At 38.4% G+C, this 22552-nt stretch overlaps 1 protein-coding gene across 11 annotated transcripts in view; it reads right to left on the reverse strand.

Moving 5' to 3' along the window:
* The window catches only part of FRMPD4 (FERM and PDZ domain containing 4), a 325110-nt gene that overhangs the window by 28987 nt on the left and 273571 nt on the right, over window positions 1–22552 (reverse strand). For all 11 annotated transcript variants that reach the window (XR_014940584.1, XR_014940585.1, XM_085531752.1 and 8 more), the window contains exon 5: window positions 1756–1801. Coding sequence is in view for 9 of the 11 variants with exons in the window: in XM_085531752.1 (XP_085387878.1) it covers window positions 1756–1801 (46 nt within the window). In the remaining 2 variants the exon portion in view is untranslated. The remainder of the gene's footprint in view (window positions 1–1755; window positions 1802–22552) is intronic.

Below are 22552 nucleotides of genomic sequence, written 5' to 3' on the forward strand. Positions count from 1 at the left end.
GAAAACACACTCTAAGTAGCACAAATAAAAACAATTAAGAAGTAGCACTCCTGTAATCCACCTTGGCAGATGTTTTTCATACAATTATAGAAATGGAAAGGTTCACCAATACAAAGACAACTAGTTGAAATACTTCTAGAAATGTTTTTCTGACAAGAATGGGGAAGAGGTTCCATCTTTATTTAAAAGTTCTCACTTTTCTTTTGTCCAGTTTCTATTTCACCTTTCCAGTTTTATGGGCAAAATTGTAAAAGGAGAAAGGGAGGGAGAAAAATTAAAGTGGAAAATATGAGTACCATAATTTTTGAAGACACATTGCTTCCAAACTGTGAGACAAAATGTACTTTTCAGAGAACCAGCTACACTCATTACAACTGCTTCCTCCATGGAAGAACACAGATGGAGTATGGTAATACTCAGGAAGGAAAGCCAAGGTGGATGTCACCTATCAGGTTCAGGCACTATTAACAGAAGCAGTATGAGGTTCAGCACGGGCCCCGCACTCAAAGTGACTCCGGAGCCCAGGGTTTGCTCACCCACCAAGCCCATGCCACTGAAACATCTCAACTTTAAGATAAAAAGGATCAATTAAAGCTAGCACTGATAAGCACCGTCTATCATATCTATGGACTGCTCTGTGGACATTCTTAGGCAGTCAAACTCTAAGCCTATATGAGATAAAACTTCCATAATTCCCAAAAGTAAGTGTCTCATCTGCAGAGTTAGAACTGAGGGACTTCAACAGACCTACCATAAAAGAGCAACACAACTACATGTATAAGGTGAACACATCAGCCCACATGGCTGACACAAAACACAAGCAATGGTTTGGTGCCATTTCTGGCTTGGTAATATCTAGAGGCAGGTCAGTTATTAATTAGCTTTAGGTGCTATGCAATGAGTGGAACAGATTCTGCTTTGCTGCATACAGGGCTTGGACCCAAAGACCTGTGAAGATAAAAGGTCATGTTGTACCTTCTCCAGGTTAAAGGCTAGAAACAGACTGCCTGTGCTGTAAAGGTCTCCCACTGAATGAAGAGTGCACGGTTCATTCAGGTTTCGATTTCCCTTACATTCACTAATCAAAGATGTGTCCTCACACCAACAGCACTGCAATGACAAGCCATAGCACCTCAAAGGCATACAGTACTGCACTTTACAATCCACTTCTGAGGGATACACATAACCAGCAGCACCAAATCATGAGCTCTTCTGTCATCTGATGGCTAAAGAAAAGGATGAAACCTGTCAGCTGATAAGACAATCTGTATAAAAAAGTGAGTAAGGAATTTCTCCCCATATTACGTACAATTTAGCTAGCTTCAAAGAATTTAAGTTCTTTATTTAGCTGGACTGTACAATTAGTAGTCTCACTGTACCACCATGCCCACTACCTGCTTCCTATTCTGTCTCTGAGGGGCGAGTTATTCCTGCTTTACAGAGACAGAGGCAGTGCAGTAGTGGGAACTTGACTTAGGCCACATCCCAGACCTCAGAGGATGACAGAAGCAGTACTCAGCATCCCATTCTATGTATTTTCCTGGCAGAAGTTTAAAGATACTGCTACTATTCAACTTGCATTACATCATTTCAGTGTGGAATACAGTAATGCAGTCTGAAACATCACCTTTAGGAGACACAGACCTTATCTCCTTTGTTCTTTTTATTGCCTAGATAAGGTAAAGAAATAGAATATGGGCAGAGAAAAAACTGCTATGTTGCTAGGAAACATTCAGAAACACTGCAGATACTTACAGGGTAAGGTTGAACAACGGTAAGGAGGATTGATTCTTTGCAGCTTCTGTAAAAAGAAAAAAATAAGTAAAATCAAGTAAAGATTCACACAATTACGCATTACACATAACCAGCTTTTCTTTCTCATACAGAAAGCTGCATTAATATGGCATAAGTTTATTACAATCATGTATCAGAGAATTACAGTGATTAATAATATGCCCAAATTACAAAGAATATTAAAAAATATTTTTTCTCCAATATAACAAATCAAATTGACTTAATTTTGCAGCTCATACTGTGAAATCTTTGCTCCAACAGAGACCTGAACCCTCTAATAATGGCTTTCTCCAGTAAGAATGGAATAATATTTGATTAACTATATCAATTCATCATCTATAGATTACACATTTATTTTGGGTACTTCACAAATGAAAGTCACTTTTTATGTCATCCAGCTCTTGTACACTTAATGAAGACAGCAGCGCTTTCAAAACAAAACTAAAGGCAAAATGTAGCTCCAGATTCTTTAGTTGGCCTTTCAAATCAGTAGATGAAGAATAGTATTTGGTGAATATCCCAGTTAGAATGTTCAGTTTTTACAAGACTGCATAACAAAAGGTCTTTTTTGAAATGGCACAGCTCTTCTTTAGGATGAAACTAGTGAATGGAGAATGGATGAGCAGCTCTCAAACAAAAACTGATAAACCGCATAAAGGGATGAAACTCAGTAAGATCAAGTGGTCCAGACAAAAGACAAATAAATGCATATTTTATCAAGAACTGGCGAGTAGTTGGAATTCATGGATAACTAGAGAAAAGAAAGAGTAAATCAGAATAATGGGGAAAAGACGTCAATCGGAGTCAATATATTTTATTACCCTGTTGGCCAGAGGCCTTTTGAGGACAATATTAGCTAGGAAAAATTCAGCTGCTGTTTTGTTCAGATGGAGTTGATTTTCTGTTGCTTTCACTTTCGAGCACAATTAATTGCTTATTTATGTGATTTATTGGTTGGCTAACTGAAATACAACTGATTTAACATGCCTGAACTGTTCAGCAGTATAAACTATAATAAATCATGCTGTATTGGTCTTATGTAGTGTCACCTCATACTGCATATTCACAACATTGACACACCATTTGAAAAGTCAAAAAGCAATGAGCAAAGAGGAGAGTCTGCAAGCTCAGTCAGAAAACTAGTCCTGAAAGTCAGTGTATACTCTGGCAGATCTCTGAAAGCCAACTGAGGTGGCAAATTCTACCTTCTGTCTAAGCCAGCAGTCACACAAGGTGTGACCAAATATTACCAAACTGAAGTAAAATTTGTTAACATTCAATTTTTTTCTCCTCTTATTAGATATTTGTATCACTGCATGAAAAGTGTGTAAGTAGACTTTTCAAAAGGATGAACTGAAGGTTTGCATTGCTCGTCTGTGCTCAGTACAATAGAAATAAAATTAGTTTAAAACAAATGCTATAAAAAAGAGGAGCTACATATGGTACAAATTAAATGCCACAAAGCAGAATTGTTTTCTCTCCTTTATATATGATTATAAATACTTTAAGGAATTTCACACAATTATTTTTCATTTTAATAAAACCCTCTGAAGCTCCAGAAATGATTTATTCAATCATGAAACAGTCTTTATTTACAACATTCATATTTGTGAGAATTTACAGTCTGTTTTTAGGATCTGTAAACTACTGATAGCAGTTTTGGAAATCTCTGCAATTATTCTTTATCATTCTCCATTGTTATTCGTGAAAATTTTGTAGCTTGCAGTCTAAAAAGCAATCTCCATTCTGTTTTGGTTAACAATAGGTTTCCCTCTACTTTTTTTTTTCCCCCCCTCTATTCCACCTATCACACATTAGAGATTCTGAAAATACATGATAAGAAATGTAATTTATTTCAAGAAACTCACATTCCCATCCATTCTATCTGCTTCTGTCCAATTTGTCTCTGCTCTATTAATCTAGCAATATGTATAGATGGAAAAGTTCACAGTTGTTACTTACAGGATAAACCACATCCCTGGGATAAGTGCTTCATGTCCAAGTGACCTCTTCAGTTACATGTAATCTAATTTATGTTTTTCATGAAATCTAAGAGTACAACCAGCCCGCCTCCTGCTGTCCAGTTACCTTAGAGAGTTTCCATTATGAAAGAAAATCAGCTTCTAATGAATATGTTTTCCAGTTCTTCATTACTCTTGGATCCAATCTGTCCAAGTGCCAGAGTAGGCAAGACTAACAAGAGCATTTTTAAAACAAAAGGTCATCACATTAAGATTTATTTTGGACACAAGACTCTTATAGGGCAAGCACTTGCATTGGAAGGACACTAGAGCCAGGGCTTACTCAGTATTTGAGGTTATAATAAGGCCATTTGGAGTATCCAGACTCAAGCATGTTACACATACACAAAGCAGGTGCTGAGTGCTATTTATAGCCCTCTCATAATTGGAGAAATCATATTCTATAAAACACATTACATACATAACACAGCATAGTTCCAAGAGAAATACATGTTTAATCAGTTACAACTCAACCATTTGTTCCAAAACCTTCTCATCACACGATGAAAAAACTTCATATCATTTTCTACTTCCATTACTGTTAGAAAATCATATATAATTAAATTATAATCTTTGTGGAGACTGTCAATTGTGCTATATATAGTATATATTGAAATAGTGGAAAAATACTGGAACTACTGACCACAAACTGTGATCTGCAAATTCTATAGCTTAAATGTATATGCATATATATTTTTGACAGTAGAATGCATCAATAGTTTAGATGTACCACATTTATGTGATTTCATTACCACACTTAAGTTACTTCTTCTAAATCACTTCAGAAAGATAATGGCAAAGGCTAAAGAAACAACTGTAGTCTTACTTTCCCTCTGAATTGTCTTTTCCTCCTTTAATAATCTGACTAATGAAAAAGAAAATAGATATATCTATACTGCAGATATTTAATTAACTTCTATACTCATGTAACCACAACCTAATTATTTCTCTGTAAATTTAGACTTGTCTACATACACCTTTTGAAGCAAAACTCAAGATCAATCATATGAATTTCCAAGCTTTGATAACACTTCTGGAGTTTTTGGGTGCCCTACCATCTGACCAGCTGACTACAGAAAAAAGTAAAATAAAATGTATAACGTTTCTTTCATTTCCTGATGTTAAAATCAAATGGCAGACACAGGGCTAAAATCTCAAAATTACAATGGGAATTTTGGTGATTCATCTATTTGTCCTTTGCAATGCCCTGAATGGTGATTACATTTGTCTGTTCTGGAACTCCTTACAGCTACTTAGGTTGCAACAATGAGAGAATATAGATGGTGTGAGAATCAAATTATAGCCCATTATAAAGGTTAAAGTTGTATTACTAAGTATAAGGCGTCTCGGACTACACAAGATGTTAATATTCTGCTACAATACCAGCCATTGACTTTGTCTGTATACTTGCATCTGGAAATTACTCTTCTGCTTTCCTTCGAGCTGCAATAGAAAAAGGCATCTGGGAACAGATGGAGGGGGGGCTAAGGAGGGAAGCTTCCCAGTATCTGAATTATATGGAACAAGTGTCTCCATTTTTTCCATGTGTCCTGCAGCAGACACAGTACATGAGTGAAGACAAAGAACATATATTACAGATATTCACTCTTAAGAATGGAAATGGAATGGGAATGGAGAATGGAAAACTATACTAATGTATAAACTTTAACGGTTTTGTATACTAGAGGTGTACAAAGTTTCTTTACCCCTGAAGATGAAGAAATTACAAACTGACATATAACAAACAATATAATTTACATATATGAGCTATACGATTTAATATAATTTGTTCTGTACTATTGCATGTTGGGTCTTATGAGATAGGTCCAAATTCCATAGTTACAGAGTGAGATGCTATGATTGGTGGTATGTTTCACACTGCATTTTTGAAGTACGAAAATGGATCTCAGTGAGTCAAAAACTAGCTAAAAAATATATATCAAGTTACCTCAAATGCCATGTTCAAAGGCAAGAAAAGTAGAGCTCTATCTAGTATCTAGGCTAGAGAAAAATCATTCAACATTTGAATGTCTTTCATTATTATGAAGATTAAGGCAGTAATAATGAACAGTTTGCACGAGAAAGATAAAGTCACTCTATTGTCGTACATTAAGAATGATTTCTAAAGGATCATTTTGATTTGGGCTGTATATACATTTTTACACAAAACCTATTCCCTTTACAGCAGTTATTTTCACATGAGGGAGCTTCAAATTTTACTTCTCCACATTTCTGACACATGCGATGGCTCCTGTGGGAAAGAATGGTTTACCCCAGATCTACCTGGGTTTATCTCCAAGGCTGGAGATAACTGCTAGAGGCAGGGAATTTGGTGGGACAGAGTGGACTTGTCTCAGTCTCCTATCACACAGCTTCCCACAGTGTGTGCCTCCAGGTCACAGAATGTTGTTAGCCTGCCTGGTGGATAGTGGAACTGTTACAAGCTGGGAAACAAATTCTGTACTCAGTAAAGCCTATGAAACAATGTAGAGAGATGAGGGAGAGGGGCTTTAAGAAGATAATGACTTTCCCAAGGCTATTTTTGTCACAGGAGAGGCAGCACTGCACAAACACAAACATTCAAGCTAAAAACTCATGCAGCCTATCTATCTCCACTTAACAGAACTCCTCCAGCAAGAATCATGCTATGGGGGCTCTTCTCTCTCCATTTTCTGAAGGCAACACTAAACCACACAAACAGATAATTTTTCTAAGATTCAGTAGCTTCCAATTAAGAATTAACATTAAAAGGAAGAAAAAAAAAAAAAGCCAAGCTACTGTGGGGAGACTGCTTCTGGCCTCTGGATTGTAAGTACCCATAGATGAATAGTTTGTCAGCAGCTGAAGAATCTGACTTCTCAAACCCTAGGCAGATGATTTTTTCCAGACAAATTCTAGGAGAAGAAAGAAAAACATACTTTCTCAAAAGGCTGTCAGTACACGATGCGATAACTGTTCAAAGGGCAGCAGAGGGTCTCAGTCTGTGCCTGTCCAGCTGGCTGCACTGACCTCCGCAGAGTCTCTCTGGAGATCCTGAATGAGCACTGCTGCCATTGTGCAGGCAAGGCAGGATATGCCACACATGGCATTGGAACTCAATTCCATCTCATAGAGCTGCAGAAGCGCAGCAGGCAAAAAGAGTAACAAGAGGTTTGTGAAATAATGCATGTTATCATAAAGGATGAGATGTGGAGTCCAAGCAAGGGGAGAATGGGTATATGAATAGAGGAGATAGGAAGGATATGTCAATATTCCTGCTTTCAGAAGACAGAGGGATCACACATTTGGAAAGCTCGCAGTTACTACTTCTTCCACCATTCCTGGCAATGTAACTGCACTTAGCCTCACTGTCAATGCAGTAAAATCATCTTGATATCCAAGCAACATCAACTTGTGAACTCTAGAAGCCCCCAGTTTAATTAAAATAGCTGTTGTTTTGCAACATCCTATAAATTTAGGTCTGTTATTAAATATGTAAGGACATTCACTGGCAGAAGCAATGCACACAAGAATCTGGAATTTTACTGGATTCTGGTTCAAATGTCTGAGCCCTAAAAGCCGCAAGCCTGAGATGAATACTGTCCTATAAAGTTGAAAAGATATAAGCACGGGATTATTACTGCACTGCAGGATCAAATAGCAGTAGAAACTCAGCTGAGAGAAAAGATACTCTGATTCTAACATAAATAACTTCAATAATAGCATACAGAAAATTACTGTCAAAGCAAATTGTGTTTTATATAAATGTACTTTCTTTTAAAGGTCTGGCATGGTTTGAAAGTCAATCTTTAAAATTGCCACAGTCTGCAATTGGCACTAATTGGAACCCTGGTTGGCAGTCTCCATAAGGGGCCAAGAAGTGAATGTGTCTGCAGGCTGAGTTACGCCCTGCATCTGATAGAAGTGGTCCCTTCAGATCAGGGCTGTGCACACTGGTGGGCTTTCATACAGGGATACCATTTCAGATGCCTCTGCAGAAATGGCTTTGTGAATAAAAAAAACCAACAACTTCCTTTTCTCTAAGGCTTTCTATCTGCCAGGCTTTCACACGCACCACATTCACTGTTTCCTCCTTTATTAGCACAGTGGCTAGGAAAACCCTATGAAGCAGAACTTCTTGAATTTCAGTGGTTCACAAAGACATATAATCACCTCCAGCCAAAATACCCTTCTGTCCACAAGTACCCAGAGTTGTCCAGTTGCCCAGCTGCTAACATTCTCAACTGTAAGGTTATAATTTTTTGATAACTGAGTCACCAAATTGTTAAGTCAAGCTGTAAATACCTGCATGCACTAGACAAGACTGCCTTGGTAAGACCACTTGGAATATCAACAGCAGTATTACAGTGCTATCTAATCATTGAGTAACACCACCTGTAATCCTTTAACAGGCAGTACTAACTTCATCTTTCTTTATTCCAGTCTTCAATTAATTCTGGAGTGCAACTCTAAGTATCAGCAACATACACTATGAAACCCTGCAGTGACTGGGCATTCCTTAGACAGCCATTTTCCTATTTGGAATATTTAAGATGTAACTCACAAAGACCAAGACTTGAACAGGAGAAGAAAACTTATTAGGAATTAATAGCTCTGGTGTACTCTACTGCAACAGGATCATTATTTGCCTATTTTGCCACTGAAAAAAAGGAGAGACAGATGGGTATATATGTGTATTTGATGGAATGAAACTTTCACCAAGTCATGCTGTTAGCATGTTACTGCCACACTACCATAGCATAAATCATTTCACGCTGCATGGAGATATTATACTCCCAAGGAGAAAAACATAGAGTTTACTCCCCTATTAATTAATTGCTCAGCTGTCCTCTTCTAATTAAGACTTTCTGCACACTAGTTCTAAAGGATCAAAGGCAAATAAAGTGAAATAACATTGGTCCCCTGGGTCACATTTCAGTGACCAACAATTCAGTGTTGGTTTTCCTACTATTAACTGCTGAAGCCTCAGTAGCTCCGAAGAAAAGTTAATTCTCAAAGTGCAATAAACAATATACATCAGCCCCAGGATGTCTATTTATGAAACACCTTTAGGAATAGTGTTATGGATCTACTAAACAATACTCTCAAAGCCAGATATTTACAGAACAGGGTGGTGTCTATAAATAGAGTAGCTCTGCTCTCCTGAAAATATCTCACCTTCATTCAACAAATTATGTTGTTTCCATTAGACAGCAGTGACATTTAGGTGTGTTAAACCACTGTGAATAACTTGGTGACACACTCTCTGCACTAATATACTTACTGAGGACTTCCAGGAACTTGGACTGTACTGAAATAGTGAGGATGCAGAGCAAAACACACAGAATGATAAATTATAACCATTTTATAAGATCCAACCTGAAGCTGACGCAAAAGACAATGTCTTGAAGGAGTGACATGAGCTCACACACCAATCCTTCGGTGCAGCCTCCAGAGACCTCGTAATGACTTTGAAATCCAGTCCAATTATTCTGTCAGTTCCTAAACTCATCTTCCAAAACTAAAGCCATCATGAAATTGCAACACTTGCACACAATATAACAATAAAATCTAATTAAAAAAAAAAAAAGTTAAATATAATCAAAATAATCTTCTAATTTCCTAAATTTTTTATAAATACATATGTATGCTCCAACAAGATTCAGAATTCCATTACCTGTGACCGCCCTGTGGTCTGTGAAAAAAAAAAAAAGCCAGAACACCTTGAGTGCTTTTCTATATGCATCCCAGATGTTTCTCTATCACAAAGACAGGTTGGGCGGAAAATGGCTTGAGCACAGCCCTGAGAAGGATTTAGGAGTACTGGCTGATGAAAGACTCAACATGAGCTATCAAGGTGTGCTTGTATCCCACAAGGCCAACTGTAACTTGGGCTGCATCAAGAGAAGCATGACCAGCAGGTCATGGGAGACGATTCTGCCTCTCTGCTCTGCTCTCTTGAGACCCCAGCTGAAGTACTGGGTCCAGTTCTGGGGCCCCCAACAAAAGAAGGGCATGGACCTGTTGGAGCACATACAGATAGAATAATGCAAGAATAGTAATGTACAGTTGGAATAGTAAAAGAACAGGTGTAAATAGATAGCCAGAGATCATCTATAGGAAAAACTCACCAATTGGAAAACCTCACCAATTCTGAGGCCTTCAGTCAAGATGGAAACCATTAAGGATTGTCACCAGAACTCCACAAAGGAGCAATCTCCAGAAAAAAACACTACCTTAGTGGTGGTCAGCCCTTAAACGAAACTAGGAGAGGTGGAGTCAAGCTCCACCTCTTCCAGGAGCACAGCTGAATTACCTTCACCTGTGCTCCCACAGCTGACCTGACACTTGCCTCAGATGGTTAATCAGGGATTCAGGCTGTGATTAACATTTCCCATACAGAGCAGGTCCAGAGGAGGGACATGAAGATGATCATAGATTTGGAGCACCTCCACCATGAAGATGAGCTGAAAGAGATGGGGCTCTTCAGCCTGGAAAAGCCTTCGAGCAGACAGCAACCTGGAAGGGGGCCTATAGGAAGGCTGGGGAGGTACTTTTTACAAGGGCATGTAGCCACAGGACAAGGGGAAGTGGCTTTAAACTGTAAGAGAGTAGATACAGACTAGAAAGAAATTCTTTACTGTGAGGGTGGTGAGACACCAGAATGGGTTGCCCAGAGAGGCTCTGGATGCACCCTCCCTGGAAGCACTCAAGGTCAGGCTGGATGGGGCTTTGAGCAATCTGGTCTAGTAGGAGGTGTTTGGAACTACGTGATTTTAAAGGCCCCTTCTGTCCCAAACCGTTATATGATTCTATGATCTGAACTAAATAAAGAGGGGTTTTCTGGTGCTTTATTGAATTTTCAGCAGTTGCTTATAAATCCTGATGCGGTCACACAGGTGTTTGAATTTCTACATCAACAGTAGAAACAGACAAAATAAGTGAAGGACTTCAGGAAATGAAACGATGAGGTGACTTTCCAAGCTGTGAAAATTGGTGCTATTTCATTCCTTTGTCGCACTGCAAAAAAGAGGTTAACAATTCGATCTAGGAATTGAAAGTGATTCTTCAGAGAAAAAACCAACACAAACAATTCACACAGTGAAGCCTTGTTCATTCCAGTCTTTTTTTTCCTTTCAAGCAGACACAGTATAAATTTATGGTTAGGAAATAAATTCTCTTTTCTAATAGTTTTAATTTCTCCTTTATGTCAAAATACACTAGGAAGTGATAGTCATCATCTCTTTATTTAATTTTATTTTCTCTAGTTTCACTGCCACAGACCTCTCATGTCTCATGGGAAGCCAAAATGTTGATTTCATTGATGTTGGACTACTTCTCTTCACTGCATGCGTCAGAGTAGCATGCTTAAGATGCGGACACCAGGATGCTGATTAAAAATACTGTCTGAATAGTTTCACACAGTCAGGAAAAATCAGCAGCAAAAGATCAACTGTTACAGTAATGGTTTGACATTAGACTGTATCAGTCTTTCTGTGCCAAATGGAAAAGCTGGCTACTTACTCCACAGCTCCAGACCAGTGTGTGAGCACTGTCTATCAGTTCCAGCAGCCTCAGAAACTCTGACAGCTCAGGTTTTAAATAAAGCACTTTTTACGCATGGTCTTTCCTTCAGCAAATACCATAAAATTAGCAAAGAAGCCAACAAAGACTTTGTGTGCTCTAAAACAGGTTGCATACAGGATTTGGAAATAAGAAAATGAAATAAAAGATAGCTGAAGATGTTAGAAACTGTAGAGAAATGATGCCTCTATCAATATGAATGTAAAAGAATTAGATTCTAAAGAGGAGGAAAGATCACATAAAAACTGACAACAAAATCTCAAATATATTTTTATTGTGTGACAGATTAACCATAATCTTTTACCTTTAGCTGTATTTCCACATGTACCAAAAGCAACAGAAATTATTTCAGCTGCTATTCATAATCTGTACTGCACTGGTATTCTCCTTTTTGGATTAGGGCATTGTTCTTGTAGTAATGAAAGGTCAGGTGTTTACACACATACTTCCTTCCTGCAGCTATTCCATTTTTACATCTCCTTAATGCTTTTCAAAAAGCAGAATATTAGGTAAGATTTCGCTGAGAAAATGTTAATCTGAATCTACATGTTAAACACTTTAAGAGCACCCCGTTTTAGAGAGTTATCAGAGTTTTTGTTAATAATATTCACTTAAGAGCTCTTTTGGGTCAGACATCCTTCCCAAACATCTCAGCTCTAAGCAATTCGGACAAAGAAGAAAAAGAAAGATGCATTCAGAAATGAGATAAAGCTCTTGAATTCTGAAGAACACTGTATTTGTATGTTGTTCTCTGTTCAATATTATTGACTTTATTATTGTTCCTTAAGAAAAGAAAACAACATTAATTCAAAGAGTTAATAGCTTTTTTCTTTCAGATGTTTGAACGCTGTTATTATTGGTTTTAACTCCTACCACCTTTTTGAGAATCAGACTATTTGATCCAATCTAAGAGCATCTCTTTTTATTTGCTATGGTACAAGTTTATTATTGTGTTTTAAATGATTAAAGGATTGGAACAGCTTTAACTGTTCTGATGGAACAAGATTAATTTAATTCCTCATAAAGAAAAGTTTCAGTGGTCAGCGGCTGGGTTTTTGTGGGTTTTATTACTATTATTATACCTGCATGGTTAGACAGTTGATGGATACTGAGCTACAGAGACTAATGCAGAATGACTTTACTTACTGAATCTGGAATAGAAAATTGCTTGGTCAAATGCCAAAGACTTATCCACGTGCCACCGAAGCAGCATAAATCACGGTAAATGTGACTCAATAATGATTTGGACAGGCAGCAAAAGAAGTTACTCTTCTCAAACTACCATGCACATGGCACAGTAATTCAGGCAGCAGCAGATCTGATGTGCAAAATGCTTGGCTGTATTTGTGTCCTCACACATCATTTAATATATTTGAGATGAGGGCTGATATGTGGAGAAAATGAGTCAAAATTGTTTCCAGACAGTTAACCACTTTTTTTTTTTTAAAATTATTTTTTATTATTATTGTTATTTTTTATGTTAAATTGTAGCATTTACTGAAAAGTCCTGCCATGGATATAGATGAAATGTTCAGAATGTACAAAATTCAAAGGTTCTCCTCCCCTATTGCTTGTTTGTTTGTTTTTTACTAAAGTACCATTTATTTACTTATTGTGTTGCAAGCAATAAGACATGGCTTTAGAAATCTATTTAAAGTTCTGTCCAACCTTTCAAAATCATATTGTGACTTTCAGTTGATGCATCTAAGTATTTGTGCTGGTTAACTTAGTAATGTTTACCATAATGCCCTCTTTATTTGCTCCCCTTCTATTTTACATTTACAAAGGGTCACTAATAAAAGTCTCAATGAACAGTTAAAAGTGAATGTACACTGCACATGAAGATGTTCCTTAAGACATAACTCAAATTATTCTTGAGTAGAAATTCTTCCCTGATAAATGCAAAAAGTACTTTAAAATATAAGGGAAGGGGGGGGGGAAGGAACATTTGAAACAGGGAGAAGAAAATTACCTGCAAACAAAAAACGAAGAATAAAATGGTGAATAGCTGCATTCTCATATCCACACAAAAAATGAAGACATAATTGCAGTGCAGTTGGACATACCAGTGCTAGCTTTAGTCTAGAAACTATGGGTAACAAAAGCAGTAAGAACACGATGCCACTCTCTTCGCTACTGATTTCCCCCCCAAGAAAACACCCCCGCTTGCTGAGCCAAGCCTGTGTGTTGTTATCCGTACCAGCTAGCACAGAGTTCACATGGGGATACACAATGCACGTGCTGCACACAGGGCTGCCCAAACCCCTGCCTCTACAGCACTGTTCATCTCTGTGCTGGGGCAAAAAAGTGAAAATGAAACAGTTTTATCACTGTCCTCTCTTGATCCTTAAGCCGTAGCCAATAGTCAGGAGTGGAGAGGAGGAAACTAAAATACCTCTGTACTCTTTAGGAAAGCAGTGAGTGGGAAGATGTTTGTGGAGAAGGAGTGGGGGCGAAGATGTAATTCACTGAAGGTGGTAGGAGGGAAGATGGATATTGGCACAGGGAAGAAGGAAAAAAGGATTGAATTCACACAACTTGCTAAATGAATTTTCTAGGTATTCTGGAAATAATTTATTTTGCATACTGGTATTTTTCAGATAGATCTTGTGGCTAATCAAATCATACTTGCTGGGCACATATTTATTGCCCTAAAGAGAAGTATAAGTAGAAGTCAAGAGAAGTTATAAGTAAAAGTCAGTGGACAAAGATTATTTGCTATATGGAAGCATTATATCTTTCATCATCATGATGGTTGCAGCACAAATGGAAAAATGAGCAAGAGAGCAACCCTGGCTGCAGTGTGATCTGTGTCCATCACCTCCCTTCACTACAGGACTCCATCCTAGGATGGTAAATCACCCTAGTGCACAAAACAGCAGGACAAAATTAATGACAATCCTAATAGTAGATTTATAGAGGCACAGTTTATCTCCCAACAAAATGAACTCAGTTATTTTGCCCTTTCAGCTGTGGAATCAGTTGGGGAAATGAAGGCAGAGCTATCTCTCATCCCAGCTGGTCTGGTGCAGACTTCTGCCTCTACCTTGCTAGTTTTGACTAGACATAATAAGGAGTATTACATACAATTTCCCAAATGAATATTAATGCTAATGAAGATTAGGAACTGATATTGCCAGAATACTTTTTTAGGTCACTGCCAGAAGCCAATGCAATGACACTGACATTGTCATTGTGGGTCAAAGCCCATCTTTTCACAGAGCAGACTCTTAGTTTTCTAAGTGGATACAATGGTAATACTGGTCAAGGAGACCAATTAGTTCAAGAAATCGATGCTGAGAATTGCCCTTTTTATCAGCAGACTTAGAAGCACTTACATTACTTGTAAATTTATCTGATAACAGCAATGCTGGGCACCACAGGCTACAACACACCCTGCCATCTAAGCAAGAGACGAAAAAAAAAGCAGGCAACCTGACAGGGAAACTAGCTCCAGAGCAGGGAAATGCTGCATTTTCTGCTGTGGCAAGCTCTAGGAACATCTTAACATCATTGTTTCAGTTTCCAACTCTCAGCCTCTACTGGCCATATGCAATAAGTGAGAATATCATTTAGAGAAACTTACTCCATTACAGAACAATTCTCACTCAGGGAAAAGGCACTTCTTTATCAATGTTATGGCCCGAAAAACAAAAAGTATAAGATCCTCACATTCTGGAACTATTTAGTTCCAGAAGTAGGAAGTAGTTCCACTCCATAAGTAGGGAGTGGATGTATGAAAGAGGGTAAGTTAAAAATGCAACTCCTGGAGAAAGATTTTGTTTTAAAGTATGTTTTTGTCCTTTGGGATAATGGATCTTTTGAGTACTCACTACTATTCTTGTTCATGGAGGTTTCCATTCCACAGGTGAAACAACTGCAAAAGAGCAAAACATTTCTCCTAATCTCATTTTACGTTTTCCCAATACATATGGAGAACACAAGAGCCAGACTGGTGAATATATTACTTCACTACATATAAAAGGTAATTACGTATTTTTCAAAAGTGTTTAGTTCTTCAGACATGGAAGGTTCTATATAGAAGAAATCTTATGGGCAACTGAGTTAACATCTTCCTGTATGACTGCCTTGCTATATCTTCAGAGCTGACAGTGAAATAGTACATGTCCTTATTTCAAAACAGATTTAAAATTAGGAAGCTGCTCTCCAAAGTCTCCCACAAGGATATTAAAGGGCTTGATAATTTTGTCTCCACGATGAAACAAGATCCCATGGATGGCTGAACACTTTCCATAGTAATTGCTTCTCTCAGAGGAATTTCTTCACACTAGAGTCAGATTCTCTGAGAAAAAGGTAGTTCCTGTTATCTCTTCAAGGCTTTAAATTAAATGTAAAGCTGTCTGCCTATTTCACAATTTTGCAGCACACCAACTAGGAAAAGAGAGACAGAGCTTTGTGACCAGTGACCTCCTCTACTTAATCTGAAGACTACTGTCACAGGAAGTTTGTCTCAAAACAGAGATAGTATCACCATACTCCTGGATATGAGATTATATCATTTCATTTTGAAAGTTACTTCTGCTTTGCTGGTTGAATGCAGGAAAGCTGGAATATAAACTGAAAAATATATACTCTGTGAAACTGGAAATCTGGCATCTGTGTACTCTGCAGCTGAACAGGGCTCTGCCACTGCCCAGGTGGGTGCTGATGCCCAGAGCAGGGGGCAGGACCAGGGCTCAGAGGCATGTACCCCCCTGGGAAGGCCACAGCCTTTGCTCTGAGCAAAGCCACAATTATTTGACACAAAGCACTTAAGCAGGCAAAGTCTTCTTATGCAATGCTCTAAGCATGAGCTGTTACATAAAAGGGGTGAGGGCATGCCACGGTTGCAGCCTGCGGCTGCCATTTTACATCAACCCATCAATAATCATCTTCTGTGCCAAGCCTGCGCTGTCAGCCCAGGCTGTGCCTGCTGCTGGCACATCTCTAGGACAGAACACAGCAAATTGCAAATGCAAGGAGGTGAGAAACTGCAACTGAGATGTGCAATCCAGCAGCAGAGCTCACAGCCAGCACACTCCTACTAGCAATGCCTCAGAGGTACGACAGACCTGCAGTTGCTTTGCAGCATGAGGTACCACAGTACGAGGTACCATGGCTTATGGTATTCCCCAGACACTTTCTGGGATCAGAGGGCCAGCTTCATGTAATTTCTCCCATCTTCAGAATGGCTACAGGTGACCAGCTGGACCAGCAGTATAACTTTAAGCCGCTGGAGTTCATAGAGGTGGATTTTCAATCAGGTACAAGAGCAGTTTTATCGTTAAAACACTTACAGTGGCCGGTTGCACACACCTGTAAACCAGCAGGATGCTGTGCAGATGCATGTAGGGTCTAGGCACTCAACTCCATTGTCTGTGCACGGACATTGCAGGGCTGCCTCCTGTGTTATGAGCCAACTCAAGTATGCTGCAAACACCTCCCACATCAACAGGCAAAAGGACTTCAGTGATTTTGCAATTGATTTCATGAAAAATGAGATGTAAAGAGATTTATTCTGTAAAATAACTTCTCTAAAGGACAACCTTAAGGGCTCACAGCTTTCTTCTCTTGGGTGCAAGTTACAGTCTCTTGAACAGCTCATACTGTTATCTCATTGTTAGTACACAGAGGACTTTCATTTAAAGTTGGTTGATGAAGTCATTAGGAACCACAGATATCCCTCACTTTAGCTGCAATCACTAGATAAGCAAAACAGCTTCAAAAGTCTTATCTTGTTCATTTGCACACATTGACAATGATCTATCTGCACAAGAATGAATTCCTTGTTCCAAGGACACGCATTAAAATTCAGACCTCGGAGGAGACATAACAGAAGATTTAGCAAACAAAGGATATGTGTTTTTTCAGACTATATGTTAAACAGCAAGATTAAAAAAGACTTGTCAAAATTTAGTCTGACAGAAATCACCATAACATTCCCTATGTTCCAATGGACATAATATTCTTCAAATAGTAATTTGTCTGAGCAACCCAGAGATTTCCCGGGAGTCTAATTAGACTGCAAATGTGATTTTAAAAAAGAAAATTAAACCATTACTTCAAAATTACATTTATAGCTGATGAAAAGAGGCAGATTATGAGTACTGGCTGGCAGTTTCTTCATATCTACAGGTCAGGATTTAGTCACACGTGTAAATGAGAACAGTTAAAGAGTCCACCCTCAGGCATCATTTTGGCCTTTAGGATAAATCTGTCGGTTAAAAGTAGATTAGAGGAGAAAAAGATCTGAACAGGTAAGTCACAGAACACCAATAATGCGTTTTTATCACCTGCAAGCTAAATTACACACAAAACTGTTCCCGTGCATTTCTTTACTTCCTCATGTTCTGCATAGCAACAGAATAATAACAGTTAGAGAAAACAAAAATTCCAACATTACTGATCGCATGAAACAATCCCATTAATAAAAATCTCTTGAATGGTGTAACCTTTTTTTTAGCTTTTATTTCCATTTTCATTTTTAAGGCCTCTTATTCATGTATTTTTACATTTCCTCAATTCTGTCCTACCCTGATGGTTTGCATTTCAGTGGTAAAGAAAGACAATTTCAGTGCATTAGCTCTCTGTCTACAAAGGATCAACAGCCACTGTATAAAGGAAAGAGGCAAAGCAGAGAAGTTACAGAGCCAGGTTCTCAGTTAATCACTGAAAAAAAACAACAAAAAGAAGGTGGGAGATCCGAGAGCTCTGGGGGAATTTATTTTGTTTGCTACCCTCCCCCCACGCTCTCCCCCACTGCAGTTTCCCTGGAATACTTCAAAGTTCATATCTTCGCTGTGGCTTCTCTGAATACCCAATTTCCAGGTGGAAATCTTCAGGAAGGTAACTTGTAAAGGGGCTCTCTTTGACCCTCAAAATCCAGAAGTTCAGCAGTTGAACCGTGTACTATCAGCATTTCTATAGCAATTAGAAACAATGCACTCTGCTAGTTCTTTGCTTCATCCTGTGAGACCAACTGTCTCACTTCTGCTTAGCTGCTCTCCACGCTGCTGGTGCCAATATCATTAACCTATTTATACAGCCTGATGCACCTGAGTGTTTTGCAAAACATTTTCGTGGCAAAGCGACTCCTCACTTCACTCGTAAAGCTCATCATGCCTTGCTGGAAGTCAGGGCAGTTTTTCTGTTCAAGCAGAGTCCCTTTCTGACCCTGGGCAAAAAAAAACCACCCAAAAATATGTCCCCAAGAGAACACGTTTTGCTGGATTACGGGCAAATTCATTGGGTATGCACAGCCAGCCTGAGGATGTGTACATGGGAAGACACAGCTATGTTATGCTGGGTTCAGAAGAGGAGCGCAAAGATGACTGGAGTGTAGGAATACCTCTCCTATGAAGAAAGGCTGAGGGAGCTGGGCTTGCTCAGCCTGGAGAAGAGAGGGCTTCAGGGAGACCTCTTTGTGGCCTTCAAGTATTTAAAGATGGCTTATAAACAGAAGAGACAGACTTTCTGTATGGTCACATAGTGATTAGGATGAGGAAGAATGGCTTTACACTAAATGAGGGGAGATTTAGGTTAGATTGGAGGAAATTCTTTACTCAGAGGTTGGTAAGGCTCTGGCATAGCTGCCCAGAGAAGCTGTGGTGCCCCATCCCTGGAGGTATTCAAGGCCAGGTTGGATGGGCCCTGGGCAGCTGAGCTAGAGGGGGGCAGCCCTGCCCACGGCAGGGTGTGGAGCTGGGTGGGCTTTGTTGTCCTTTCCAACCCAAACCATTCTGTGATTCCAGGATTCTACAAAACAGAAATTATCAATAGTATTCATTCAGTACTGCTATGGTTTACGTAGAAAAAAAGAGAGACAAAAAACAAGGTTTATGTTTTTTCTAATTAAAAGGGTTGTAGAAATAAATCTTCTCCAAGAAAGAATATTATGTTAACAAATCATTGTGTGCTCTCTCCGACCTTTGTCTGAAACAGCCAGAGCTGGTCCTATCAGATACTAAATGCTGGAATAAATGGACTTTAGATCTGATTTGTTTTGGTGATTCGTAAATTGTTGTATTCCCTTTCCAAGTGATTAATTTGTTTCATAAAAGCTTGTGATAATGCTCAGATTCAGAGATTACACAGCAGACACAGTACTGACATTTTTGGTTGACATTCGCTCTTCATCAGAGTTCTCCTGAACTTCAGAAATCACCAATTAAGTATTCATTGGATGGACTGTAATTGTAAAGCCTGAATCTAATATAGTTGCTCCACATAAAATGTTCAGTTTAGAAAGGAAGAACATTTTGCTGAAGAACACAGTACAATGTATGCACTACATATATGTGGAATATGTGATATTATATAATATTTATATAATTTTTATACATATTTTTTGCTATCAAATTACTACATATTTTGTTTAGCTTATTTAAAGTCTATTTTAATAGGTCAGAAGTTGAAATACATTTCTGAGCTGTGTCTCCAGCTCTAACACCATGCTGAGGACTGGAAAATTAAAGCAGATAACTTAGGGAAAGTAAAAACAGAAAGGTGAAAAGTAATTAAATTTGATTTTGAAACTTTATTATTATTATTTTTAGAGCAAAGAAGATAGTGATGATGCATCCAGAAGTTCTCCTTAGAATCCATTGGGTAAATGATTAAATTACATGAGACAATTTTGAGGAAGAGGATAAAGTCAGGAGATGTGCCAAAGGCAACTCGTCTGGGCATGGTCTCCCTTTTATCCCCTTCTGACCTCCTTTCATGGTATGACAGCCTCAGGAAAAGGAACACAGACTGTTTTATATCAGAAATGTATCTATCTATCTCAGTACTCTAAAATTCATGCATGAAATAATGCTGTATCAAAGCCTACCACAACTTAAAAGCTGTGACTCCAGTGATTATAAACAGTGGATCTTTTGTTTTATCATTTTCCGTCTTTCATGACTTTATGCTCTTTCTAGAACCAGCAGGATTTTGCTCACACTTAAGGCAAATTTTCACTCAGTTGTGTGAATGCCAAGACTCACAACGAAATTACCTAATGGTTTAACTTCATCTTGTAACAGGAATACTGGAAAAATAATTCCAAGTACTAGAGCTACGGCTATAGCTCAGTAATTATATAGAAATAGTCACCGTTTGTTTGTTTGTTTGTTTGTTTTTTCTTTTGTAGCTGGAAAGAAAGTTAAAGGCTACTACAGCAAGCTACAAAAGCCCTTCACTGCGTACCCAAATCCTCTGCATCCTGCCCCAGAGATGCCGATGTGAAATCACTGAGTGATGCAGTGAAAAAAGGTCATAAGTGCAACAGATCATCCTAATGAGACACAAAACTACCACAAAACCTAACAAAGTAAAACTCTTCCAGCGTCTCACCCCTCTCTGGCTTCGTTTTGTAATAAATACCATCAAAATTTATCTTCAAAACAAGTTTGGCACACTTTTACAATGCAGTTTTTACCTTGTGTTTGATGAATCTCTTGGTAGATACTGTGGTAGAACATGGAGAGTGATGGGAAACTGAAGGGAAGGAAATAGGGAGAGCAAAAGGGATCTGCGATGATTAGCACTGGTATGCACTGGGAATGCCATGTCACAAAACTATTCTTTGAATTACCCCAGATCAAATAGGTAAATACTTTCTTAAAACTCTCCCTACCATTTGATAGCTATATCTTCCATAAATTGTCAGGCTCCAGTACAGCTACTACAAGTATTCCATGGAGTAATCAAAAAACAGCCTGATTCAAATCCCCCTGAAATCAATTAAAGGGTTTTCACTGTCTTGAGAAGACTCTGGATCAGATCCATTTTGCTAAAGGATGAACATCGCTCCACAGTTCCCAAGAAAACTAAGAACAGGCAGAAGAACACCACTTTCCTTGTCGTTTTCAAGAGATCTTTGTCAAATACTTCATTTAACAAAGCCTCAAAGAACTGGGCACTCCATACTAGACAGTAAAAAAAAAAAAAAATCTAGAAATAGGCAGTACACATTTCAGTATTTTAAGGTTATTATTATAATTTATGAATTCAACACACAGAGTATTAATCACACTGGATGCTGAAGAGTTTTTCTTAGCAAATAAAATGGGCACTATTCCCTGTGCCTACAAATCCATCATCTATGCCAGGTAAATAAAAATAATGAATTTACAAAGCTGTAGAACTGCTTTATTTTCTCTTGTCTGTTTAATAGGCATGAGTTATTTATTAACTTCAATAAATAAATCCAGCACTGGAAAGTCAGGCAAACAGCACTATCGCTGCCATTGTTTAAGAACTGTAAAATGCTGCATTTTGTTACTCGATTTACAAAAAAATCAACCCTTCATTGCTGAACAGCTATTCTAACTAATAGATTTTGGACCAAAGAGCCACCGATGTTTACCTTTACAAATCAAGTTAGACATAAAAAGTCATGTTTAAAATGATGTCACCTTCTCTGAGATAACAGAAGAGTGCGTTGCTCCTCCACTATGAGCAGCAACTGGTATCCTATGTATCCTACTGGGAAATTCATACCATGCTGGCTCATGCATCAGGTATTTAAATGAACAGCCTTGACAAAGGCCTTTTTTTTCCTCATCACTGTTAATGACACATATGCAAAAGCACTGTAATTATTCTAAAACAGCAGCTGAAGTAAAAACTCTCATGGAGACGCTGGTGATCTGTCACAAAGAGAGTATTATGAAGACAGCTGGCAATTCAAAATCCCAATATTTTTTGCTTCAGACTATTTAACTGTTCAGAAGCATCTATCAAACACTTATACAAGCCTATACTGGAATAGTTTATTATGTTTACTATTTGCTCAACAGACTACCATTTATATGAAATATATGAGGTGTGTCATAGGAACGCACCCTAAAGTTGTGCAGTAAAGTAACTACTAGACCCACCACAGACAGCATTCTGGTAAAATGCCTTCATTCAAATGAATACACTAAGAGGAGTTATGCCTTACTGTAAATAAATTATTGCTCGAATAAAAACTTAATATTAGTTCAGCAAATCTTGTCTGATTAAGGCACACATGCCATAATCTTCACTGAGCATGCTGACATAAAGGATGCTGGGGATGAGGCATAGGGGTTTCTTACATACACTCAGTCTCTTTGCGCTGGTATACTTAGAACTGGTGGGAGTTTGGATTAGAGTTTGGATTGGTTAGTAACTGCAGATTACCAGCTGTATCGCAACAAAAG

Source organism: Coturnix japonica, chromosome 1 (genome assembly GCF_054131305.1).
Source record: "Coturnix japonica strain WE chromosome 1, WE-NBRP24, whole genome shotgun sequence".
NCBI classification, from domain to species: Eukaryota; Metazoa; Chordata; class Aves; order Galliformes; family Phasianidae; genus Coturnix; species Coturnix japonica.